The sequence below is a fragment of the Arabidopsis thaliana genome, assembly GCF_000001735.4.
Source record: "Arabidopsis thaliana chromosome 1 sequence".
Lineage (NCBI taxonomy): Eukaryota > Viridiplantae > Streptophyta > Magnoliopsida > Brassicales > Brassicaceae > Arabidopsis > Arabidopsis thaliana.
In genome coordinates, this window is record NC_003070.9 from 19565525 (window position 1) to 19590411 (window position 24887).

General features: G+C 35.8%; 9 protein-coding genes and 2 long non-coding RNA genes across 16 annotated transcripts; 3 read left to right on the forward strand and 8 right to left on the reverse strand.

The window, feature by feature from the left end:
* Positions 1 to 76: 76 nt before the first annotated feature.
* Positions 77 to 2867, forward strand: FRS6 (FAR1-related sequence 6). Its single transcript, NM_104130.4, has 2 exons — positions 77 to 438; positions 643 to 2867. Exons 1-2 carry the CDS (start codon positions 409 to 411, stop codon positions 2722 to 2724), a joined length of 2112 nt encoding a protein of 703 aa, NP_175661.1. The 5' UTR covers positions 77 to 408; the 3' UTR covers positions 2725 to 2867.
* Positions 2868 to 3063: 196 nt separating this feature from the next.
* Positions 3064 to 4534, forward strand: AT1G52530 (Hus1-like protein; the record flags this gene model as incomplete). Of its 2 annotated transcripts, NM_001333551.1 has the most annotated exons (3): positions 3064 to 3105; positions 3192 to 3261; positions 3517 to 4480. In NM_001333551.1, the coding sequence occupies exon 3, from the start codon at positions 3521 to 3523 to the stop codon at positions 4478 to 4480; it is 960 nt and encodes a 319-aa protein (NP_001321342.1). In that variant the 5' UTR covers positions 3064 to 3105; positions 3192 to 3261; positions 3517 to 3520. The 2 variants fall into 2 exon arrangements, with proteins under 2 accessions (NP_001321342.1, NP_175662.2); NM_104131.3 differs by having other exon boundaries at positions 3064 to 3261; positions 3517 to 4534.
* AT1G07813 lies at positions 3634 to 4022 on the reverse strand. The gene has a single exon (NR_139315.1). It is a non-coding gene; the product is annotated as an other RNA (long non-coding RNA).
* On the reverse strand, positions 4534 to 6680 carry AT1G52540 (Protein kinase superfamily protein; the record flags this gene model as incomplete). 2 transcript variants are annotated; one of them, NM_104132.3, is made up of 4 exons in its annotated part: positions 6317 to 6680; positions 5865 to 6012; positions 5456 to 5718; positions 4534 to 5371 (listed from the first exon to the last, which is right to left on the reverse strand). In NM_104132.3, exons 1-4 carry the CDS (start codon positions 6358 to 6360, stop codon positions 4774 to 4776), a joined length of 1053 nt encoding a protein of 350 aa, NP_564609.3. In that variant the 5' UTR covers positions 6361 to 6680. The 2 variants fall into 2 exon arrangements, with proteins under 2 accessions (NP_564609.3, NP_001322752.1); NM_001333552.1 differs by having other exon boundaries at positions 4774 to 5371; positions 5865 to 6680.
* Positions 6681 to 7230: 550 nt separating this feature from the next.
* On the reverse strand, positions 7231 to 8535 carry AT1G52550 (uncharacterized protein). Its single transcript, NM_104133.3, has 2 exons — positions 8232 to 8535; positions 7231 to 7812 (listed from the first exon to the last, which is right to left on the reverse strand). The coding sequence occupies exons 1-2, from the start codon at positions 8473 to 8475 to the stop codon at positions 7661 to 7663; spliced, it is 396 nt and encodes a 131-aa protein (NP_564610.1). The 5' UTR covers positions 8476 to 8535; the 3' UTR covers positions 7231 to 7660.
* A 478-nt stretch (positions 8536 to 9013) lies between these two features.
* Positions 9014 to 10342, reverse strand: AT1G52560 (HSP20-like chaperones superfamily protein). Of its 2 annotated transcripts, none has more exons than NM_001124004.2 (2): positions 9963 to 10342; positions 9014 to 9656 (listed from the first exon to the last, which is right to left on the reverse strand). In NM_001124004.2, exons 1-2 carry the CDS (start codon positions 10240 to 10242, stop codon positions 9259 to 9261), a joined length of 678 nt encoding a protein of 225 aa, NP_001117476.1. In that variant the 5' UTR covers positions 10243 to 10342; the 3' UTR covers positions 9014 to 9258. The 2 variants fall into 2 exon arrangements, with proteins under 2 accessions (NP_001117476.1, NP_175665.1); NM_104134.4 differs by having other exon boundaries at positions 9014 to 9677.
* Positions 10343 to 14314: 3972 nt separating this feature from the next.
* Positions 14315 to 15453, reverse strand: AT1G52565 (cytochrome P450 family protein). The gene is made up of 2 exons (NM_148583.4): positions 14840 to 15453; positions 14315 to 14778 (listed from the first exon to the last, which is right to left on the reverse strand). Exons 1-2 carry the CDS (start codon positions 14985 to 14987, stop codon positions 14537 to 14539), a joined length of 390 nt encoding a protein of 129 aa, NP_683424.2. The 5' UTR covers positions 14988 to 15453; the 3' UTR covers positions 14315 to 14536.
* Positions 15454 to 18092: 2639 nt separating this feature from the next.
* On the reverse strand, positions 18093 to 22007 carry PLDALPHA2 (phospholipase D alpha 2). 3 transcript variants are annotated; one of them, NM_001333553.1, is made up of 5 exons: positions 21984 to 22007; positions 21503 to 21588; positions 20932 to 21040; positions 18927 to 20829; positions 18189 to 18849 (listed from the first exon to the last, which is right to left on the reverse strand). In NM_001333553.1, exons 3-5 carry the CDS (start codon positions 21025 to 21027, stop codon positions 18416 to 18418), a joined length of 2433 nt encoding a protein of 810 aa, NP_001322921.1. In that variant the 5' UTR covers positions 21028 to 21040; positions 21503 to 21588; positions 21984 to 22007; the 3' UTR covers positions 18189 to 18415. The 3 variants fall into 3 exon arrangements, with proteins under 3 accessions (NP_175666.1, NP_001322921.1, NP_001322920.1); NM_104135.3 differs by lacking the exon at positions 21984 to 22007 and having other exon boundaries at positions 18093 to 18849; positions 21503 to 21904; NM_001333554.1 differs by lacking the exon at positions 21503 to 21588 and having other exon boundaries at positions 18274 to 18849.
* Positions 22008 to 22078: 71 nt separating this feature from the next.
* RBL5 (RHOMBOID-like protein 5) lies at positions 22079 to 23528 on the forward strand. The gene is made up of 5 exons (NM_104136.3): positions 22079 to 22378; positions 22490 to 22650; positions 22726 to 22895; positions 22960 to 23219; positions 23362 to 23528. The coding sequence occupies exons 1-5, from the start codon at positions 22113 to 22115 to the stop codon at positions 23432 to 23434; spliced, it is 930 nt and encodes a 309-aa protein (NP_175667.1). The 5' UTR covers positions 22079 to 22112; the 3' UTR covers positions 23435 to 23528.
* Positions 22094 to 23400, reverse strand: AT1G07823. Its single transcript, NR_139316.1, has 4 exons — positions 23325 to 23400; positions 23021 to 23131; positions 22464 to 22882; positions 22094 to 22281 (listed from the first exon to the last, which is right to left on the reverse strand). It is a non-coding gene; the product is annotated as an other RNA (long non-coding RNA).
* On the reverse strand, positions 23485 to 24757 carry AT1G52590 (Putative thiol-disulfide oxidoreductase DCC). The gene is made up of 5 exons (NM_104137.2): positions 24530 to 24757; positions 24253 to 24310; positions 24051 to 24158; positions 23870 to 23962; positions 23485 to 23781 (listed from the first exon to the last, which is right to left on the reverse strand). Exons 1-5 carry the CDS (start codon positions 24705 to 24707, stop codon positions 23700 to 23702), a joined length of 519 nt encoding a protein of 172 aa, NP_564611.1. The 5' UTR covers positions 24708 to 24757; the 3' UTR covers positions 23485 to 23699.
* Between the last annotated feature and the right edge of the window lie 130 nt (positions 24758 to 24887).

Below are 24887 nucleotides of genomic sequence, written 5' to 3' on the forward strand. Positions count from 1 at the left end.
ATAGCATTCCCTCCGTTTCAGTGTAATTGTCGTTTAAGTGTCTTAAGTGAAGGAAAAACAAAAATGATATGTTTAAGTGCGAACGACGACGTTTGCAGCACGTGCTTTGAACCTGTGTGTGAAAACCCTAAGCCTAAGGTGTCTCTATGTTGGTGAAAATGCTAGAGTCACCAGTCGAGCCCCAAAAGACCACCTCACCGTCAGAAGAAGAAGTTAAACTACCTAACCGCTTTCAAAGGTCAATACCCGCGCAAGATCACTCTCGGGTCGGATCTTTCCGTGTAAGACCCGTCCGGATCTATCCCGGACCGATCAATTTCACGAGTGTTCTCCTTCAATCGAATAAAGTCAAGTGCTTTCATCAAAATTTACCCGCGAATTGAAGAAGGAAGAGGAACCAAACCTCCAATGGAGAGAAGTGAGTCCGTTGATGAAGATGTATGTGTTTAACTCTAAAACTCCTCTTTTCAATTCTGGATTTTGTGAAGATTATGAATCGATTCGCACAAGGGTTGTGATGATGTTACATTTGATTTCATTGGGTTGATTATCATTTTTGTTCAGCTCCTTCACAAGTTTGATGCCTCAATTGAGTAAATAGGGTTTGCTAGAATCAAAGTTTATAGCTTTTTGTTATTACAGGTCCAAGCATCTGCATATTTAGAGAACGACGAGGTTCGTGAAAGAGATGATCCAATGTCAGATACTTTACGGATAGGAGAAGAAGCTCTAGTTTGTAGTAGTGAGCATGAGATTGATGTTGGATTTTGTCAAAACGAAGAAAGAAAGAGTGAAGAAGAAACAATGGGAGGGTTTGATGAACAGAGTGGTTTACTTGTTGATGAGAGAAAAGAATTCGATGCACCTGCGGTTGGAATGGAGTTTGAGTCGTATGATGATGCTTATAACTATTATAACTGTTATGCTAGTGAAGTTGGGTTTCGTGTAAGAGTGAAGAATTCGTGGTTTAAGCGGCGTAGTAAAGAGAAGTATGGTGCGGTGCTTTGTTGTAGTAGTCAAGGTTTTAAGAGGATTAACGATGTGAATCGTGTTAGAAAGGAAACTCGAACTGGTTGTCCTGCTATGATAAGAATGAGACAGGTTGATTCTAAGAGGTGGCGGGTAGTTGAAGTTACACTTGATCATAACCATTTACTCGGTTGTAAGTTATATAAATCGGTTAAAAGGAAGAGGAAGTGTGTATCTAGTCCAGTCTCAGACGCTAAGACGATTAAGCTGTACCGAGCTTGTGTGGTGGATAATGGGAGCAATGTGAACCCAAACTCGACTCTTAACAAGAAGTTTCAGAATTCTACTGGGTCACCTGATTTGCTGAACCTTAAGAGAGGAGATTCTGCAGCCATTTACAACTACTTTTGCCGTATGCAATTGACAAATCCAAACTTTTTTTACTTGATGGATGTGAATGATGAAGGTCAACTACGGAATGTATTCTGGGCAGATGCTTTCTCTAAAGTTTCCTGCAGTTACTTTGGCGATGTCATCTTCATCGACAGTTCTTATATATCAGGAAAATTCGAGATTCCACTGGTGACATTTACCGGAGTGAATCACCATGGGAAAACTACATTGCTTAGTTGTGGTTTTCTTGCTGGAGAGACAATGGAGTCTTACCATTGGTTGCTTAAAGTATGGCTCAGTGTCATGAAGCGTTCTCCTCAAACTATTGTCACAGACAGATGCAAGCCTTTAGAGGCTGCCATCTCTCAAGTGTTCCCAAGATCTCATCAGAGATTCAGTCTGACACATATAATGAGGAAAATTCCAGAGAAATTAGGGGGGCTGCATAATTATGATGCCGTGAGGAAGGCATTTACGAAAGCAGTTTACGAAACCTTAAAAGTTGTTGAGTTTGAAGCAGCTTGGGGGTTCATGGTTCACAATTTTGGGGTTATCGAGAATGAATGGCTCCGTTCCTTGTATGAAGAGAGAGCTAAATGGGCTCCGGTTTATCTCAAAGACACTTTTTTTGCAGGAATCGCCGCTGCTCATCCTGGAGAAACCCTGAAACCATTTTTCGAGAGGTATGTTCACAAGCAAACACCATTGAAAGAGTTTCTCGATAAGTACGAGCTAGCTCTTCAGAAGAAGCACAGGGAAGAAACTCTCAGCGACATAGAGTCTCAAACCTTGAACACCGCGGAGCTTAAAACAAAGTGTTCTTTCGAGACACAGCTCTCGAGAATCTACACGAGAGACATGTTCAAGAAATTCCAAATAGAGGTAGAAGAAATGTACTCATGTTTCAGCACAACGCAGGTCCATGTCGATGGACCTTTCGTGATCTTCCTTGTGAAAGAACGGGTCCGAGGCGAATCCAGCAGAAGAGAAATCCGCGATTTCGAAGTTCTGTACAACAGATCAGTTGGCGAAGTACGTTGCATTTGTAGCTGCTTCAACTTCTACGGATACTTATGCAGACATGCTCTATGTGTTCTCAATTTCAACGGCGTTGAAGAAATCCCTTTACGGTATATTCTACCTCGGTGGAGAAAAGACTACAAACGCCTCCACTTCGCTGATAACGGCTTGACTGGTTTTGTCGATGGTACGGACCGGGTTCAATGGTTTGACCAGTTGTATAAAAACTCTCTTCAGGTAGTTGAAGAAGGAGCGGTATCTTTGGATCATTATAAAGTCGCAATGCAAGTTCTTCAAGAGTCTTTGGATAAAGTTCATAGTGTAGAAGAAAAACAAGACTAGTGTTTATAGAAGAATTTCTGAAACTATATCTGTATGTATATAAAGAAAAGGAGCTTATTTTAATTTTTGTTTGCTGTAAAATTTTATATCTTGACATAGAGCTGTAATAACAGATTAATGAAGCCAAAAATAATGCAAATAGGCAGCTTGGTAAATAAATTTGATCATTCAAAAGTTCTTCAAACTTAAGTTTTTTTTCTTTAAAAAGTTATAACCAGTTTCCCATTTTACCCCTATGGGCTTTTGAGCATGTATGCATATGACACTAATGGTAATGGGCTTGGTACACAAAATTTCAGAAGAAATAAAAATCTACCAGTTTCCCTCTCCTTCAATCTCAGAGTTGTTTTTGGCGCAAAAATTCAGAAAATTTCTTAGTTGGTGAATTCCTAAATTCTCTGAATCTGTCATCTTTCTCTACTGTGCTCATGAATTTTGATATAGATTGTTTGATTTCTTCAACGCAGCTACAGTTTCCTTCATCCAGCAGACGATTCCGGTGATCTCCGGTCAGAATATTACAAACTATTGATTCCGGTGAGTTTATGAACTGTATACTTGAAACGATTCTAACAATTCACGATTCTCCAATCGTTTAATTATTTCAATTTCATACAATCCGATGTTTTGATTGCATTCGAATTTAACCTAAATTTGAATAGTCTTGTGTTTGATTGAATCTGGTCTTTTAGTTTTGAAGAATCGCTTTTTCTCCGAAATCTGTGCCAAAATTTGAGTTCGTAGAGTGATTTCTACTAAAGATTCACTCATCGTCTTGTTTCTTTGTAACAGTGAAATGAAGTTCAAGGCGTTTCTGACTGAAAATGGTGTGAATCTCTTAGAGAAGAGGTTTCTTCCAGCGTTTGACAAAATGGGGAAGAATTGTCATCTTCTTCTCACTAAAGAACACTTGTTCTTCCTCCATAACCTTCTCAATGGTGATGGAGTTCAATGCATTGCTCAGTTTCGCAAAGATGTTCTCTTTGATGATTACCGTATCTCGAGCCAGAACGAGGACCGTATCGCTTTCTCCTTAGATGTTGCTCTTCTGTATCGAGCGGTGAAGAGCAGTGTTAGTATTTGTACTGAGTTCAGTGGTGGATTAGCTTCAAACAGACTGCAGATCAAGCTTGTCAAAAAGCTCCCTCCTAACTGTACACAACCGATGCCTTTCCTCACGTTTGAAACGAAAGGATACAAGTCTGCAGTTATTCAAGATGTTCCGATTACGAAACCGTTATCTCGGTCTCAAGTTATCGAGCTGCAGACTGCTCTTGACTCGGCTCAAGACCTTCCTCCGACTCTTGTTCAAGTTCAAGACTCGAATCAGTTACAGAACTTTGTTGATCATATGAGACATGTTGGTGATGTTCTTAATGTCACGATAAGCAAGCACGGTGATCTGCAAGTGCAAGTCTCAACGACTTTGATTAGGCTTGGTATTGAGTTCCAGAGGCTTTCGGTTATTGGTGAGAAATCTCAGGCTCCTGTTGAAGATAGGAACTTAAGTGCTCAGGCTCGTTCAGAGAGAGCTATTGCTAGAGGAGATGCTCAGTCTGTGCAAGTGAGTGTAAAACATTTTTCAAAGAGCCTTCAATGTCACTTAACTAAACCAGATTCTACTTTCTATGGGATTGCTCCTCAAGGTGCTTGCTTGACAGTGATCTTCCAGTTCATGGTTCCCGGAACTCGTCAAACCGATAAATCAATCAGTTTGCATTGCCGACTTCCCGTGCTTGACCCAGGGTCCAACTGAATCTTCATCAGGTTTACTCAAGGTTTATGTAATCAAATGTTGTAGTTTGCTTTTATCAGAAAAACTTTCTCATAAATACCAAATATGTACCACTACACTCTCTTACAAGCTCAAATATCAATGATCAAAATCCAATCTTAAGCTGAAAAAAAATACACAATAAACTTTTAAAACCCAACTTCGCTATTCTAAAAACAAGCACAAACACTCTTCTAAAAACAAGCACAACCAAAAACCAGATTCTAGCAAAAGAAAACAAGAATGCGTGAATTTGAATAACATTCTTGTTCTTGTTATTGATGATCTCTCACTTCAGAAATGATCTCTGAGCTTTCATCTATAACTTCACCATCATTGTTTCCATTGAAGAGTGGATTAGCTTCAAGCTGAGCCATTTTCTCCTTTGATTCAATCATTAGCATCTCCACAACTTCAGACATTGTTGGTCTCTTCTCTGACTCCCTCTGAGCACACATGAGACCAACCAAAACTATCCTTTTCAGCTCTTCTTCCACATACTTCCCATTCAGCCTTTGATCCACAATTTCACCAAACTTTCTTTCGTAAACAAGAGGTAAAACCCATTCGGTAATACCCCTCTTTGTTGTTAAGTTTACCCTCTCTGTAGGTCTCTTACCAGTTACAAGCTCCAGCAAAAGAACACCGAAACTATACACATCTCCCATGTCTGATTCTTTTCCAGATTCGATACATTCTGGTGAGAGATACCCAATGTTATTACCCTTGGTGCTTTTGTTAGCTCCATCATCTGGCATCAGCTTATCGTATCCGAAATCTGTAACCCGAGCTTCAAACTCAGAATCTAGCAGCACATTGCTTGCTCTCACATCTCCATGGACTATTCTAGGTGTTGCAAAATGATGCAAGTAGCTGTAAAAAAAATGGAAACGAATAAATCAGTCAACAGTAGATGTTGCTAATTTATATGAACTTTTCTTGATCCCGAAAACTTACGCAATCGCCTGAGCAGAAGATACAGCAATATTCATCCGCCTAGTCCAATCAAGAAGCGACTCAGATGAATGTTGACCATGAAGATGAGAGACCAAGCTCAAATTTGGCATGTAATCATATACAATGAGTCGTTCTTGTCCTTCTGCACAGTAACCTCGTACACTCAATAGATTCTTGTGACGGATACGAGCAAGAATCTCGACTTCTACAGCAAAATCTATCTCTTCTCTGCTACTCCATGCCTTCAATCTCTTGACTGCAATCTACAGACAAAAACAAAAGCTCATTACAGTATGAAGATCAAAGAGACCACATCTACACATTGTGATTCGACAAACTAAGTCAATACAATGCTGACCCGGAAAAGAAGAGATTTCTATATATCAAGTAAGTTCAAGATAATCATTACTTGAGATCCATCCCATAGCTGACCCCAATACACACTGCCAAATCTGCCTTCACCGAGCTTGTTATCGTAATTAAAACTGTTTGTTGCTGCGTGAAGTTCCTTGAGTGAAAAGATCCTCCACGATGGCTCCGTTTTCACCTTCTTTTGCCTGTGTAAAGTTGTCACATCAAACCAAATTAACATTACTTTCTTCTTGGGTTTATCAAATCTGCAACTTAAGCTTATCAAACAGTAGATTATTGTTCGAAAGTTCCAAACTTTACACCAAGAAATAAATTTTGAACATGAATAGGCTCGAGAAATGATATAAATCTCAAAACCCTAATAAAGAAGAATAGCAAAACGGATCAAAGCAAGAACAAATTTCTGAAGAACAAAACAATGGAGAAACTAGATAAAACCCATAAACCAGCAAATCAAGTTGAAAATCAAGATTAAAACTCCATACATACCGATCAAATCCTTTTCCACAGCAGAAACAACTAAAAATTTGCATCTTTGAACAAACCCAGAAACAAAACAAAAAAATCTCTCAAATTCAGCTCCTTTAGCTCTACACGCTTCCTCGTTGATGCAGAGAGAGTAAAGGTAACGCCTTTTTCCTGAAGAATGTAACAGCAAAGCAAGAAAAACGAAACTCCTTTGATGCTTAATGAGAGAGAGAGTCGCTTTTACTTCTGTAAGAAGAGAAACAAATTTTCTTAGAATATTCTTCAATGCTTAACCCCTTTTTGAATGTGGTTGTGTGTGTTTAGCTGTTTTAATTTGAAAAAAATTATACACTTTATTAAACTATTAGTGGGAATGATTGTGCATATCCACACATAGTCACATATAGTATTTATATAGTAATAATTTCATCAAAAGGTATTGTTTTTTGAATTTCAAAGATTTCCTTTTCATGGCCTGTTGATGACACATGACAACTAATCAAAGTTTCCTAATCACACACCTCACCTTGGTGAATCTGTACTTACAAAATCTTGCAATTTTTAATACATACAAAAGTTCAAATACTAGTTTTTTTTATTGTGTATGAAGAAGATCTCTAGATATGGAAATTTATTTGCTATAATCAGAACAAATATAAATTAAACATAGCATAAAATCTTAATTTAGATAGATTGTTAAATTACTCAGTGTGGTCAGAACAAAATGTTAGGCTCTTATCATAAATTTCTGTTTCTAAACTTACTACCAGCCTTTAACCAAAACAGGTCCAACTAATCATGAGCTGGTTAATTCATTGTCCCAGTATTGAATAAGGTTTACCTAAATCCAGTTATTTCTTTTTTCATATCATGAATAAACAACCACTGTTTTAAATATAAATCAAATAATAATTAAATACAACTTTGGAAATATTATATTATATAGAGAGGCCCAATAAAAGAGTATGTTGAAGCCCAAACAAGTTATATAACATATCTAAAGGCCCATTTTATACAACAAACATTCAAATCAAAGAAACGGTGCGGTTTACCGTTTGGCTGAATCAAGCACACACCAAACACATCTAGTCATTTACAATCTGAAACAGCTTTCAATAAACAATGATATTGATTTGGCATTTTGACTTAAATGCAAACTACTTTAGTTTCATCACAGTAGAGTAATCTCTATAGCTCTAAGCTAGAGATATCGTAAGAAGAGAACAATCTAGTTTCTAGTATAAAACTGTAGTCTGACAAGAAATTTGCTTTACTTGGAAGAATATTTCCTCTGTATATATACACAAACGTGTAGAGGAGTTTTCATCAATCATCATCATCATCACCACACCAATCTAACTAATACTATTTGAAGCGTGAACCCTTCTTCCCTTTACCATTACCTTTGCTGCCTCTTCCTTGTAAAGCCGAAGCCCAAAAGAAGAGAGAGATCCAAATTAGTACTGAAAGAAAGATCTTTACACGGTCTTGAATCATCGACGCTACTCCCACAAGACCTACACAAAATGTGATACCAAACAACAACTATGAATCCAAATTGTTAAGAAGATTGCTCTCGTATTGCAACCAATGACTAAACCTGTAGGGAAAAGAAAATGGTGGAACTTTTGGAAGACATTCACAAGTTGTAAAAGGAGGAGATTTATAAATCCTTAATGCTTAACAAGAGTAAAAGTCTATAAATTGTCACAAAGATCAAAACTTTAGCAATGAACAGTAATCGATCTTGAGGACTAAGATTAACATCTTTATCTACGAATCAATAGCAGTTAAACCACCTTCATTCTCCTAATTCGAATTCCGTAATGCAATTTCATCGAATTAGGAAAGATTGAAAAATAGAATTGGCAGTAAACAAAATCAGAACTCAGAGTTGAAACATTGAAGTTTTAAGGGTAAGAAGGGAAAGACGAACTTGTGAGCTCAGTCGTGTTTTTAGGCGGAGGTGGGTCGGGACTAGGCGGCGTTGGAGGGCCGAGAGGAGCGACCGCGATGCGTCGTACAGGTTTTGGAGTGGGGACGAGGAAAAGGGTCTGAGAAGGAAGTGGAGACGACCGGAACGGTGAAAAGAACGACGGAGATGGAAGAGGATGGTTTTTACGGCAGCGATGGAGGTAAAGGTTGGAGCTTGAAGTCGTGTTGGCAAACGCCGTCGCCATTTTCTTCACAAGGTATTTTGGACCTTGTTTTGTTTTCTCATTATTTTAATTTTAATTTATGTATACATTATCAAAAAAATGTTTTTGGTTTTTTCCTTCTTAATACCAAACTAAAAGAAGGAAAATGAAATATTTTCTATAATTTTCCACAAACTATTGAAATATCATGCATTTTTGTTTAACATAAATATTGTGTTTTCTTGACGACAAAAAAAAAAAATATTGTGTTTTCTTTAAAGAAACTGAACTCTGACAATACACTAAAATACTGTACTTATTAATAAATAAATAATTTAATGTATAACATAACTTGTCTATAAAGAAAAATATTTCATAGTATAGTATAGCAAATCCACAATTATTAATACAAAATTTACAAATAAAATTTTGATATGAGGTACAAAAATGGACTTCTTGTTTAATATATCAACATTTTTGTGTTCATGACGTGAATTAGCAATTTACTCCATTGAGCCATTCGCATAGAAAACATAAAAGGGACACAACATTTGCTGCTTCTTTTAATTAATTTTGGCTTCTTTCTTTTGCGAAAATTAACTATGCTGAATAACAATTTATTCCATTCTCATTACAAACACAAAACTGGTTCATTCTTTGCTTGTTCAATTAGTCTATAATGTATTTTCTAGCTTCTTTTGTTTGCGCAAATGAACTAAGTTAATTAGCAACTTAATAACTGATTCCATTCGCATAAACATAAAAAAGGTACAACATTAATTTGCTTAGTCCATCAAAGAACACAAAAACGACACCGTATCTCTTCTACTCAACAGAAATCTCCTGAACATTCTTCTTTGGCTTCTCCGTCCTAGGAATCACAAGATTAAGCACACCATTCTTGAGCTCCGCCTTAATGTCCTCAACCTTAGCATCATCAGGCAACGATAAGCTCGTGTTGTAGTAACCATAACTCTTTGAAGACCAGTACTCGTCTTCCTCAGGTGAGCCTTTCTCTTCCTCCGCCTTGTGATCTCCTTTAATCGTCAAGATTCCATCATTTACCGTGATCTTCACGTCTTCTTTGGTTAGCCCTGGAACCTCGTATCTGAGCTTGTAACAGTCGTCTTGCTCTTTCACTTGACCCATTAGTTGGAATGGATTCACGTTGAAGTTGTCGAAAATTCTGTTCATATTCTCTGTTGCTTGTATCAGAGTATTTCCTATAGTCGGAGGAAAGAACTCTGTTTTAAGAAGAAGAAAAAATTCAATTCAAGCAAAAATAGAGGTTTACATTAATTATGTTTCATGAGATTTAATGCAATGAAAATGTAAATTTAAAATTTGATGTATTTTTATGATTCTAGAATTTCAAATTTTCTTCTTAATTTTTCTTTTATGGGATATATTTTACACTTAAATGTTGAATTTTTTTTATATAATTTATTTCGAAAATATTATTATTGTGACACTATTGAAATTTTCTGCTAAATAGGTATATCAATAATGAACTAAAATGACAAACGTACCATTTAGGGTGGGAGTGAAGTAGCCATGATCGTCGGTGTTACGCCAGAGGCTTTTTCGGCCACGTCTCCGGGGGAAATTCTGTCGAGGAGATTTCTTCTCAGACACACTCACTTCTGTGTTCATCTTATCCTCTTGTTCACCAGCCGAAGTAGCCATGAATCTGTTTAGCTTCATTGGATTATGTCGATTTCCGACCAAACCTCTTTCACAAGATTGACCCATCAAACTAGGAGACAGTTTTTGTTGAAGGTTTCTCAAAGCCAGACGAGCTAGAGCCATTGTTTTCAAATCGGTAAATTTCTTAATTTTTGTCTTCTTGTCTTCTTTTTTGTGAGTTTGCAAGAAAAAGGCAAGAAGTGTTTGGTTTATAAAGATGGGATTAGGGTTTATGCTAAAAGGTTGGTTTCTAAGAGGTGTTAGAAGTTTCTAAGAGTTTCTGGTTCATTTGGGAACATAAAACAGAGATGCTTCTTGTTTCTTCTACAGCCCTTTTTCTAGATAATCACAACAAGGTTATTTTATTATCAATATTTGTTTTCTTTGAATAGTTAAAACGAAGAAAATCATGACACAAGACCAACCGCCTTGACCTTGCAATTCCTAGAAAGTAGAAAGACCCAAAATCTTTCAAATTATTCTTGAAATTTGTTTTTGGATAACTTATTTCAACAAAACTAACAACATAATTAATATAAATATAGTCATATGGATTTTGGTTTTGTGTTAAGAACATTAAATGAATGTCAAACAATTGTGTCGATCAATATTTTATCAAAAACAAAAAAAAACAATTGTTTCGATCCAAACTTCTAATGGTAACTCTGTCCCCAATCTTTTTTTATAAATCAACTCTGCAACATATGTGGGTTGCTAACTTGTTATACAATTATACATTTTTTTTGTTTTTCTACTAAAATGACTTTTTAATTATTGACGGTTCATACTTAACAAGCAACTGAGTCACAAACATATATATCATAACCATTAATAAATTGTAAACGAGGTGGTAATATAGGAAATTTGAATATTTGTACAACATCCAGATTCTTCCGCAGGTCTCTCTTTGCTAAGGTAATAATGTTTTACAACTCATAGAACTTTATAAATCAACTTTGAAAAAAATATGTGGGTTGTGTCGCTAGACCGGCACAAAAATCTTAGGCGATGAATCATTGGTTTGAATCGAAAAATTAATTACGTTAGACACCCGTTTCCTCCGTGAGTTTGTACTACTATGTTTTTATTTGTACTACTATATGTTTTTAGTATTATTGATGATTACTAATTATTTTATTCTGTGTAATAAAATTAATTTAAACCTATTTGATATTGTTTAATACTTATATTTTGCTTATGATTTGCTCATATACATTTTTTAAATTCTTTTATTCTTTTATTATGAAAATGTATCTTTAGTCACTAGCCTTTTAATTTTCTTCTCTTTTCTTGTTATGGAACCCTTTTTCTTCCTTTTTTATTTTGGCTTTTTAAAAAAAAATCTTTTTGGCTATTTCAGGTTTGCTTGATGAAATATATGTTTTTAAAAAAAAATATTATATTTTTCTTAGAAGTAAACTGAATCTAAACGAATCTAAACATATCGAACCTGTGACATCTACTGTCCCTTGAACACAATAGTTCAAGAGACAGTAGATGTCACAGATACGACGTCTTTTAAGTTGTTTAGATTCGTTTTTGTAAAGTCTATCCATGTGGCATCCTAGTCAGCTACATTAACGGTTTAACTAACGGCATCTATTGATTTGTTGGTTTCAGCCATATTTTGATTGTTTATGTAGTAAATTCAAATTATAAGTTAGTTCATATAGTTAAAAGCATACTTCAAAGTTCTATGTATGGATACGATAAAGTAACTAAGTTTGGAGTGGAATAGACCGTTCTCCCGCTCTTTTGCAGCCTACTTTGAGATGAATATAAACCACAGCATGATGATGAAAACCATCGCCATCCACAAGCTTGCGGTGTCTTGAAGGCCGGCCGGAACATAAAACCCAGCGAATAGATGCTTTTTTTTTTTTTTTTTTTTGTAAACAGCAAATAGATGCTTTAGACAGCAAATTTTATATGTATTTTAAAGGACATCAAATTTTATGGAACGTCTTATAATCTATTGGTTTTCTGTGCTTTGAAGGTAGAAAGTGATTGGTTCGATCCTTGGTAATCGAAAATATTAAAACAGTTTTCTATTTTTATTTGTTGTAAATGGACATCAAATTTTGTTGAGCTTTAAACATGATTAGTCTTTGGACCGACTCTGACCACGAATGACAAATTCAAAAATCATAATCAAGTAGGCTATGTGTCAAGCAACTACAATTACCCCGCATGTCAAAGCCTACTTTGAGATGAATATAAACCACAGCATGATGATGAAAACCATCGCTATCCACAAGCTTGCGGTGTCTTGAAGGCCGGCCGGAACATAAAACCCAGCAAATAGATGCTTTTTTTTTTTTTTTTGTAAACAGCAAATAGATGCTTTAGACAGCAAATTTTATATATATTTTAAAAGACATCAAATTTTATGAAACGTCTTATAATCTATTGGTTTTCTGTGCTTTGAAGGTAGAAAGTGATTGGTTCGATCCTTGGTAATCGAAAATATTAAAACAATTTTCTATTTTTATTTGTTGTAAATGGACATCAAATTTTGTTGAGCTTTAAACATGATTAGTCTTTGGACCGACTCTGACCACGAATGACAAATTCAAAAATCATAATCAAGTAGGCTATGTGTCAAGCAACTACAATTACCCCGCATGTCAAAGCCCATTTCCATAAACAAGCCGTCACAACAAAAACGCCAACTATCAAGATTGCTTCCAAAGCGATCAAAAGATTCCTCCATGCCGATTGAAAAGTTATTCTTTCATCTTATTTATCAGAACTGAAATATAGATATAACCGGTTTGGATCCTCTATTTGTACGCTCACAAATAACACAAATTAGTAAAAGTTTTGCCTTTCATTTTGATGACAAGCTATTAATTAAAGGGATGAAATGAAAATAATAGTGCAAAGGCACGAACCATGCTTTCGGTTTGCAACTACAATCTACTTTGTTATTTAAAAACCGTTTCTGATTTTCTCTAAGAACAGAAATGGGACCGGTTACGACCAAAAAAGCCCATGTGTCCAGAGTATTGTCGAATTATTAGCTTTTGGACCGACCTTATCCATCTTTGGACCGTTGTTGGCTTTTAAGTGCCCTCTCAGTGTTTTTGTTTTATTCTCCTTTACATTTAACCAAATTAAATACTTCAAAAACTAATTGTAAGTTAGGTTACGGTTAGTAGGTAAGCTTCTGGTGAGAAAAAAAGAAATAGCTAATTAGTAATACATTATTTCTCCCGATTGTGTCAATAAGTTTCGAACAAGATTGTCCAAATTACTTCCAAAACACTGTGAACGATTTTTATTTAGTTTGGTATACATAACTTAAAAAAATCAGTGATATATGAATATGAAGCCGATTAGTTTTGAAATTTAGCATAGTTAATTACAATAATTTAGTCAAAATATTAGACAAGAAACGTATAATTTTCGATTGGACCGTCACGTGGTTTTGGCGGTTAGCAATTTGGACCGCCGGTTTGTTTCGTTTACAGACTACACAGTGACCCATTATGGTTTGTTCCGGTTCACCAAACCCCACATGTGGCTAGACTTGAGTTAAAAATTGGTATTGGTCAAAATATGGCTTCTTGTCCAGGAGTCTTGTATTTTTCTGCCTCAATATATACAAGAAACACTCGATTTTGTAAAGAATACTAATTACTAACAATTGATCATTCACATGTCTCATGTGTTATCTGTTGAAGCCCTAATCTTTTTATATGGTAAATGTTATGCTAAAGACTAAAGTTGTATCACTGATTATGTGTGCATGTCTACTTGTCTAGTCGTTGGTCGAATATTCGAAATATATACAATCATGCTTACACTATTCTTCACTTTATGCAAAACATTGATTAGATATATAAAAAAGCCATAATAATATTGTAAAACTTTTATTAAATTTTTATATGTTATAAACGACAAAAAAACAGTATTTGGTAAGACTTTAGAGTGATAACACTTGATCGTGAAGTTTTCGACGTTATAACTAGAATTTTGGACTCTTAACAAGAATTTTATAATATCTTGATGGTTCCACAAACATAAAATCATATCTCTATACAAAGATTCTCAAATTTGATAGCATTAATTTAATTTTTCTGATAACAGTATTTTTTTTTCTTTTCTTAAGTCTTAATCTTGATTAAAAACATAATTTCGCTGATTTTTAACCTTTTAAACATATAAAAATATGTTTTTTCATGTGGGAGAAAAGTTATAATAATCAAATGTAGAAAGAGTCTTTTAAATTTCTTACTCTTTTCTTGTCGCTAAAAACTCTATTTAGTATTTTTCACATGTCAATCACCTAAAATTACATACAGAGAATCATCCGAAAAGCTAATTGTGATTATCTACAATAATTAATTATAATTACTTTTCTTTTCATTTCTACATTTTCATAGTTGCTGGTAAAGAAGAAAAGGAAAAAAAGTCAATAGGAGCACTGAATTCGATGATCTCTGTCTCTAAGAATCCCATTGTACAATGCAATCCGGTTAGCAGGCATGTCGTTTCTACAAACCGAACCGGTTTTCTCAGGTTTAATCATCTGTTCCGGTACAATTCGCCGAAGACTCTTCTTACGATACTCTTCACCGTTACCTTTCGTCTCTTTCACATTCTCTGCAAATTTCACTTTCTTCTTCTTATTCTTCCTCTGTTTCTTCTTTTCCTCTGCATCAAAAATTATTCTTAGCCGGAGGATGATCGGAGAAGAAAGATCGGAAAAGGGTACCTGAAGAAAGACAAGAACGGAGGATTTGTTGATCTGATGTCTGATTTCCAGAAAATTGGCGGGAAATCGCAAGAAACAGAGCAGTGCTTGAGAAAACCATGGCGGTTGCGATCACGACGCCATGAGAACAGCTTAGTATACAAGTCATAGTGTTTGAAAGATAAAAGATTCAGAAGAGAAAGAGAGAAAGAGAAAGTTTCTGATGAATGATGAATATGTGTGTGTTGAAAAAAAGAGAAGCATGTGTTATGTTGCAGAGAGATTTTTCGTACTTGTACCACAAGAGAGTACTGTTTGAAGTTGAACGGTGAGAGATCTCTCTTGTCAATAAGAATTTAAGAAGAAAGTTTTTTATTTATTTGAGAAATGAGTTTGTGAGAAATTAGCAAAAAATGTTTTCTGACAATAATAGAAAAGTTGGAAGTTATTTTGTGTGCTGTACTCTGTTGGAAAAAGTTAAAGAGGGAGTTGGTGTGTAAAAAGATTGGTGTTTGGTTTAAGTCACAGGCTCAAAAATCAAGTGGAAATTGGGAAAAAAAACTTCTTTCATAGTTGAATCTTGACTGTCTTTAGTCTCTGACCATATTTATAACTAGATTCAGTGTCTAGAGTTGTTATGAATAAGAGTAAGATAAAGAGAAATATTTTATAACTTTTGTCAACAAATATGATCAAATTTCCCACCATAATTAAATATGAAATACCTTAGAATAGCACTAAAACATTATATAATTGTTTTCATTGATCAATACATTTAAGTAGTAGAGATAAGAGTAGAAATTTTACCAAAAAATTGTTTAAAAAATAAAAAATCATAGTTAATTTAATTATTTTTCCTTCCAAAAAATTTACTAAGCTTCATGTTGACAATCATAGTTTAAAAGATTGGTAAGAAAGCTAGGACAAGAGTGATACATACAACATCCATTGCTTTTTGCAAATTATGGTCTTTTAACCACACTTATTTAGAAACAAAAATTAAAGTAAAAAATGCAGAAGCACTATCTTTCTTAATAGTTGTTAAATACTATACTTTGGTGCAAATTATTTGTGTTTATCTTTTAAAAGGTAAGGAAATAACTTTAACTAAATATTAATTCAGAACTTGAACGTATCTATTAAATTAAAAATTGGTTTATGCACGTGGTTTAATTTTACTTTTCAATCATTTCTTATGAATGATTGCCAGATTGTTGTCTATTTTTGAAAAAATCAAAGGGGAATATGAAAAATTCACAGCTGTATAAACAATACAAGATAATATTAGTAGTAAATTATGGAGAGTATTTATATTTATTTATGTTTGAAAGTTTTTGTTTTCTTTTTGAAAAAAATATGTTTGCATGTTTACGCGTTTAATACAAATAACTAAAAATCAGGGAGATAAAAATTGTGATGAAGAGAAATATAAGAAGGACAAGGCATTGAGTGAGAGAGATTCTAAAGAGTTCAATGAATCTCTTCCACAAATCTCTATCATTCAACATGATCCAGAACCTTGGTGTTTACGTGAACATGGGCTTTTGCCACGTGTCTTGTTTCAAAACCTAATATTGCCGCGTTTTGTACATAAAAACCTAATCAAATACGGTACGAACATGTTTTGCATGAGATTGAAAAGAGTACTAACTAGCCAATTATAGAAGCCAACATGTAACTCTTTCGAAACTTCTTCAATTGTTTGACTGTGATATAGAAGACTAGACCAACTTCTCTTTCTCTTTCTTTTACCCAAAAAAAAAGACTTTCTTATCTATATTTGTTTCCTTGTTCTACATAACTTTCAACATGAATGATTATATATAAGTAATTTGTGGAGAAACTGTTGGAATTAATTAGAGTTAAATAAAATTTTTGTAATTGTAACCAACTCATGATGGTCGAGACTTTTTAGTGGTTGAAGGATTCATTCTAAGTATCTAACGCGTTAGAGGAGTTGGAGTTTTCCCACTGCAATTCAAATCACGATTCTAATACTATTTCTTTAACAAAAAAAAAAAAAAAGTTACAAGGTTTAGTCTTGTTTTGGTTTGAGATTCCTCGGTTAACAAAAAAGGAGTTTGTAATTTCGATGAGAGTTTTTCTTTTAGTCGTTTTTCTATACGAATAATTTAATTTTGCAATTTATGTATCACAAATTATATACTTATAGTATATTATAGTATATAATTTGTGATACATAAATTGCAAAATTAAATTATTCGTATAGATTCAAGAAGCTATCATTTTACGGCTAGTTGTATTTTAAACACAAACTACTTAAGAGAGAGACATCACAAGAAGTTAAGGTCTTAAAGTTTTGATAGAACGTAAAGAAGAAAGAGATCGTCACATGGTTGCTTGACTTTGATGGACTAAATAACGTCAACCACACATGTTAACTAAATTTCTTCCTTTTATATGTTCACACTTATCCAAGATTAGTGATGTTTCTGGTACGCCAAAAATTTGTGGACTTCCCTAATCCAGTTATGTCAAAATCGGATTTATTTTTCTGAGCTTTTGGAAAAAATCATAATCAGGTGAGGTCCAATCTGATACATGTATAGTACCCATCTTACCGGAAACGGGCCAAGTAGGATCGAATAAATCCATTAAACCTGTCTTTGTTCCTTTTGCATATAGTGGTTAACCAAAGAGATAGACTGATCCATAACATTTCAAGATTTGACAGTCTCCAAACATTGTAAATCAATTTTAGTTGAACCGATTGTGTCAGAACGAGACCGGACTAACCCATCAGAACATGCATATATGATATATCTATGAATATTAATATGATTTTCGTAATTTTAATATGCATGTTCAAATGTTTGGGGGTATGAGCCTTCAGATACCTCGTGGAACCAAATCCCCCAAACTTCAGATTGAAAGATGGTACCTCGTGGAACCAAATGTTTGGGAGTATGAGCCTTCAGATACCTCGTGGAGAGACTCCACAACAAACATTTCAATCTTGTGTTCGAGTGGAACTCTTTCGGATAGGTAGACGACTTCGTCTACAAAGTAAGTCATGGAGCATTCGTGCCACACAACTTGTAGTCACCATAACAGGAAATGTCCTCAAGGTTGAAAGATGGTATAGAGCTAGGGATCGATCCTTGTCCTTCGGGGTTTTCAAGGTTTATTCATCAGGATTCCTCAAGAAACCAGAACGGATTTATTCTCCAAAGTTCAATGGTTCTTACCAAGTTTCACTCATACATGATGTTGATCTCAACAATGTTTTTTATATATAAAAAAATCATTATATATTTTAATGATGATCTCAGTTTATATTTTTGGAAAACGATCTATTTCACCCTTACAAGTTTCACATAGCATAAAATATGATTAATAGATAAATTCATTGAGTTTAACAGTAATTAGCAACAAAACAAGTATCAAAACGGACAAACGAAACAACTACTAAATATTCTCTTCTTTCTGAATCGTCAGTAGCCGAATGAAAAACCAAAACCAAGAAAAAATAACTTATTAGGCTCTAAATAGGATAGGGCTAATGGTTTTGTAACTTATTCAGCAAAAGAAAGAGGATAAAATGTTATTTATTACCCATAATTACTGCCACTGAGCTTAGGTTGTAAGAATTGGAGGCATGTAATCAGATTTGACACCGAGGATACGAGCTTTTGTGTCGGGAAAGAATTCACATCCGGGAAGCTCAGTGATGTTCCCTTCACTAGCAATACCGATCGGGTAGCGAAGTAGATGACCAGGAAGATCATGTTCAAGTGACTCACTTGAGTAAAGATCCCAATACTTATCAGCAACACGGTTGACTTTCTGGATACATTCTTGGCTCGATGGATCGAGGAATGTTTCATCGAGCATTCCTAAATGTTCATACCATAAAGACATGCGGAATCCATGGATTTGACCTCGAGCTGGTTGTCTTGTTGAGAGATGATATGGTTGATAGCCTCCCATTGCTATCTCTGAGTCTCTTGCACCATCCATTGACCTCTGGTTGATATTTGCTGATCCGATTATAATGTACTCATCGTCAACTGCGAAAATTTTGATGTTGAATCATTTGGTTAGTATTGAAAAGTTATAAATTATGTAAATGTTATAAAACACTCACCTATCATCATTTTAGTGTGAACATAGATCATGAAGCGGCGTGCTTCTTGTGCTCGGATATAGTCAGTGTCCGGTTCAGGTTTCTCTGAAGGCTCATACTCTCCATCTTTCTTGACCTCTCGGTTACCGAGGCAGAAGAATGTCAGATAATCTCGCGGATCCTCTCCCTCAAGTCCATTTTCTCTAAGTGCCTTGATTACATCTTTGTACATCATCTCCATTGTTCTTTTCTGCCAATCTAATATAGCTTGGACTGATCCACTCTCAGGAATCCCTTCAGGCCACATTGGAACAACAACATAGACCTTAAACTTCTCTCCTGCTTTGATTTTGCTAACAATCTTCAAAGATAGCTCCTTCGGAATCAGATGCAGAGCATTGATTTCCTCTGGTTTGATTCCATCCGCGCTCCAAGCAAAAGAGCTTCCAAGGAAGTACTGGTTTTCGATATAGATGAAGTCTTTAGCTCGTCTAATCGCGTGAATGTAAGCATCTTGAATACTCCTATCAATTATATTATCTTTTCCACTCACAAGACCTGCTTCCGCTGCAGCTTCAGGGGAGTCAGGAAATCCAGCAGCTGCTCCACCATCAATGGATCTAAACAACTGAACATTCCACACGTCATGATCCTCTGAGAACAGAACGGGAGAAGGCGGGATGATAATATCTCCGAGTTCTCTCATTTTAACCAAAATATCTTTACCGCCTTGTCTACTCCATCTCTGCTCAAAATTATACAAGACATCCCAAGCAATAGGTCCTTCAAGACGACAATGAATATCATGCCATGGCTCTCTAGGACCACCTTTGGTTATCGCAGCGCCAGTGAAATTCGGTTGATGGAAGTCATCGTGATGGGCAGTGTCCAACGTTCTAAACAAGGAGTGAAACGGAGTGTCATATCTTCCATCACAAAGATCAAGACCACCAACAAAACTCACTATTCTTCTGGATCTTGATCCTCCACTCGGCATTTCACTGTCTACAACAACAATCTTTTGGTGATGAGTGAACATAGTTGAGATTTGCAAGTTTTGGACAATGCTTCCACCATCATCAGGGTTACGAGGACACAAAATACAGTTCACGTCGGTTCCTCTGAAAAAATTCTCAGTTTCCTCATCATGAGTAGCCATAAGTCCATCTTTTTTCAGCAAATCAACTGATGTTCTGTCATCCCAAACAAGCAAAATAACCTTAACACCTTCACTAGCTTTCTTCTTGAGTAGCTCACCAACAGTCACATCTCCTCCTTGTTTTGGCCTCCTCGAGTCCCTCACTAAAGAAATCTCAGTGTAAACAGACCAACCAGTAATGTAAATCAAGTGTTTAGCATTAGTAATTGCATCGAAAATATCCTCCCAACATCGATGTGGCTCGTAGTTTTTCCCTCCCGCAAGAGGGATTTTCGGGACAAAGTTTCCAGGGATATGAGCATCTTGATACAAAGAAACTTTGCAGCCTCTCCTCTGAGAGAAGAATGTGTAAGGAACTCCTGGAAACTTAGCACTTTTGATACCACGATTCCAGTTTTTATCCTTTTCAACACCGAAATATTGGAGTTTCACATGGATCTTTGATCCTCCAGCAATTGGGTTTTTCTCATTATCTAAGATATCAACCCATCTATCAACTTCTTCTCCATGCAAAATATCTTCCACAGGAATATAACCTCTTCCGATCAACGTCGCGCCAATCGGATTAGCATCCTTAACAGTGAAAATAACATGTTTAGCCATGTGACCACAGTAAATATGAAAAGACTCAAACCACTTTGGGTTTTTTGGCTCCTTTGTTATTTTCCTCGTTCTTCCAACTCTTGCTTTCTCAAGATCGATTGTAGCGTAAAGCTGAGTTTCTCCTTTGCCAACACCGATTGTTTCTTCTACATTTGCTAGTATCTGGAAAGATTAAAAACAGAACATTAAAGACAGATTGAAGGAAACCTTTTGTTGTTGTATCTCTAAACAACTTATAAATGAGAGAGAGACAAAAGACAATACCGATCCTAAGAAACCTGATCTACCTCCTTCAGCATGGAGATGATCAACTTCGTAGATTGTCGCGTGCAATCTTCCATGTAACAAACACTCTTCCATTTTTTCTTCCCGCCTGTAACATCATAACAATATTAGTAAAACTCATACATTAGATTACCAAAATACGTAAATTCACATTTTACAGATCCTGTAAACAATATTTTTCGTTTAAAAATGTAAAGTAAATTTATGTGCAGGGAGAGACGAATCTACAAGCTAAAGTCATTAACCGTAATCAGTGTCCGAGGAAACAGAAGAAACTCTAAATCTCAAGTAACTGATCTCCATCAAAACAAAATCGAATCACAGAAACAGTTTGAGAGGCAAGCAAAACACTGAGAAATTACATACTGCAATCATATAACGAATGTTTAAACTTTAACCAAAGTATTTATGAGTTTCATAAACATTTTATACACCCACTTGCTTCACAACAAGAATACCAGAAACCAGACGATATGTGATCTCCAAGATAAACGTTTTAAAAAGGAAAAAGATCTGCAGAGAAGAGGAAGAAGAGAGAAAACGAAACTACCTGCAAAATTTCTCAGAGATTGAGAGAGAAGCTTGTTTGGAAGAATTCAGGTTTGATCCGAGAAGGAAGCTACTTTGTGTGTGTAGCTGCTGAATGTTTTTGTGATATTAATAGAAGATGAAGCAAAAAAAAACAAAAAACTGGCTTTGAGTTTAAGACTATTGCTACGTGTCCAAATGACCGAGATTACTGATTAACGATGATACTAAAATCGCTCTCAAAAATTCCTTAATGATTGTAAATCGGTCACAGAAAAAAATAACTAAAAATAGATTAATGTTGGCAAGCATTTTAATTATTGCAGACAACATACACATGAGAATTACATTTCCAGGTATATCAATGGTTTTTTTTTTTTTAATTTCCAACCTGGTTTTGATAGGAATCTGTTTGGTACCAAACAGATTTACCGAACATAACTGCCTAATGTAATTAAAAAAAGAGAGAGAGCGAGGGAGAGAGAGAAAGTAAAAGCTCTTACTTTGGCCACAAGATAGTCCGGATCTCTCTCTCAGCTTCACAATTTTCCCCAAGTTTATCGGTCCAATCTAATCCTCAAACCTCAACCAAAAAGCTAACGAGCAAACGCGCGTGATACTCTTTTCCAGAAATGGGGAAGAGACCGCCGATTCCACCAGATATCGAAAACGGACCACCACCACCAGCGCGACCACATTTTCGCCCGCCCATTCCCGTGCCATGGGTTGCGTGGCTTGTGCCTCTCATTTTAGCAGCCAACTTCGTCACATTCGCTACCACCATGTATGTGAACGATTGCCCTGCAAGATCAGATGAGTGTCTCTTATTTGATGTCCTTGGAAGGCTTTCGTTTCAACCGATTAAGGAGAATATGCTACTCGGTCCTTCTATTCCCACGTAAGGAAGGATTTCTTGATTCCATAATGGTTTTTTTCTCTCCGGTTAGAACAAGGAATCTATTAAAAACTGGTTCAATACTTACAGAATGCATCTTTGTTGTTGATTCAGGCTGAGAAAACTCGGAGCTCTCGAAAGGAGACTTGTGGAGGAAGGTGAGAGATGGCGTCTCATCTCTTGCATATGGCTTCATGGTGGTTTCCTTCACTTGATGGCTAACATGATCAGCCTCATGTGTATCGGAATGCGCCTTGAACAAGAATTTGGATTCAGTAAGACCCTTTAAACCCCTCTATTTTCCGTCTCCTGAATTTTCTGTGATCTGATTTAAGAGTTTGGTGTTACAGTGAGAATCGGAGCTTTGTATGTGATCTCCGGGCTTGGAGGAAGCCTGGTGTCTTGCTTAACAGATTCCCAAGGAGAACGGGTATCAGTCGGAGCATCTGGTGCTTTGTTCGGATTACTCGGTGCAATGCTCTCAGAGCTCATCACAAACTGGACAATCTATGAAAATAAGGTAAAAAGATTATTCATTTTCAATATGGTGCATTATTGAAAGCTGATCTCAAACTTTTTTGTAGTGCACCGCACTTATGACATTAATCCTGATCATTGTACTGAATCTAAGCGTCGGATTCTTACCACGTGTGGACAATTCTGCTCATTTTGGAGGATTCCTAGCTGGTTTCTTCCTCGGGTTCGTCCTTCTTCTCCGTCCGCAGTACGGATACGTGAACCCAAAATACATTCCTCCTGGTTATGACATGAAACACAAGAAATCAAAACACAAGTGTTATCAACACATCTTCAGATTTACATCTCTAGCTATCCTTCTTGCGGGGTAAGTTAACGAAAGAGATTTAATGAACCATTGTTCAAAAGTAGCCGAATTCTCCATCAACACATAAACAAAACCCTCAGTGTTGTGAAAAGTTTCATCCCTTACCTGTAAATAATTGAAATTTTCCTTGAAATTTCTGCAGATTCATTGCGGGATACACTAAGCTTCTTAGAGAACATACCATACAGAGCATGCCATTCAGAGATTTCAATTAGCAGCTTGTAGCCAGCAGACCAGTGAGACATTCTCTGAAAAAAGACAATTTCACACAATCCCAAGTTTTTTTCCATATATATAACACAAATATCAACGTCGGAAAGGTTATACATTTGACGAGTACATGATTCGAAAAGTAGTACATATGTATCTATTGTTTAATGGCTGTTGTAAACTATACATCTGTATAAAAGCTTATATTAATCTGTAGGATTACATATCTAGTTTTTTTTTTTGTGGCAAAGTAGGATCACATATGTATTCTTAGAGCTCACATGAATCAGATCGACCAAACATTGCATATCGATTGTTTGCAACATTTTCATACAAAAAGTCTCTCACAAACCTGCAACATGTCAAAAGAAAAATGCTTATTAAGATCAATCACATCGCGGCGTTTCCTTCTGCTATTTAAACCTTAAGCGAGAACTTACAGAGGAGCAAACTGCAAGAAGAACGCAAGCTGTGGAAATGGTAAGTCAATGTATTTCATGATCTTCAAAACTGCTTCTGACTTTATGTAAGACCTGAAAAAACAAAATATATCACTCAATTGATGCCCTGCAAAGATTTTTACAGTTACATATCAAAACATAAATGTTACTGTCAATGTACCTATCGTTTTCGACTAGTACGACACTCGATATATCGTCAGGAGCTCTTCCTGACCGCAATAACAGTTTCTTGCCCGCTTCACTCTGTAATGCTTCAAACCTTATGCTCCTGAAAACAATTGCATAGTTTTTTCCCTTCCATTTCAGTTCTTTATTGACTCTCCAGTGAAAAAATGAAACTTGTAGTTCAAATGAACACTAACCTGTTTCGATCATGGTCTCTAACAAATTTCACACCTCCATTACAGAGATTACAAACACCTATCACATAAGAACAAGAGTACTAAGATTGAGATAAACATCGACTTCACTACGTTGATACATTCTACAGACCCAAAACTTATATAGTTATATGCGTATGATAAAACTATAGCATAAGTGAAAATTTTGAAAAAAATCGTACAACTAAAACAATATAAATGAAATTTTACTAATTGATGTCGATACACTGAAATTAAAGAATCAACTAAACGTGATTACCGTCGAACAACATGATCGGCCTTTTATCTTCTTCGAAAAAGCTTGAAGTTTCCTTAACCCAATCCACTGAATCGCGACGAATAGTGCGTTGGTTAGCAGAAGCAGAAACTCTCACTCTAACTTGTGCACGCGACGTAATTGTTAATCGCCCGAAACTCGCCGGAATAAGGATCGCCATCTCAAAGCTTCACCGGAGAGCCACTGAGTTTGGCTTAGCTTTGATTTTAGTTTCCTTGAGAAGTGGTTTTTCCGTAAATAAGGATTGATCCTAGGGGTAAAGGATATGCCACGTCATTAAAAAGTAGCCAACCACGTCATCAAAATGCAGCCAACCAAAGATTTAAACCACGTCACTAAA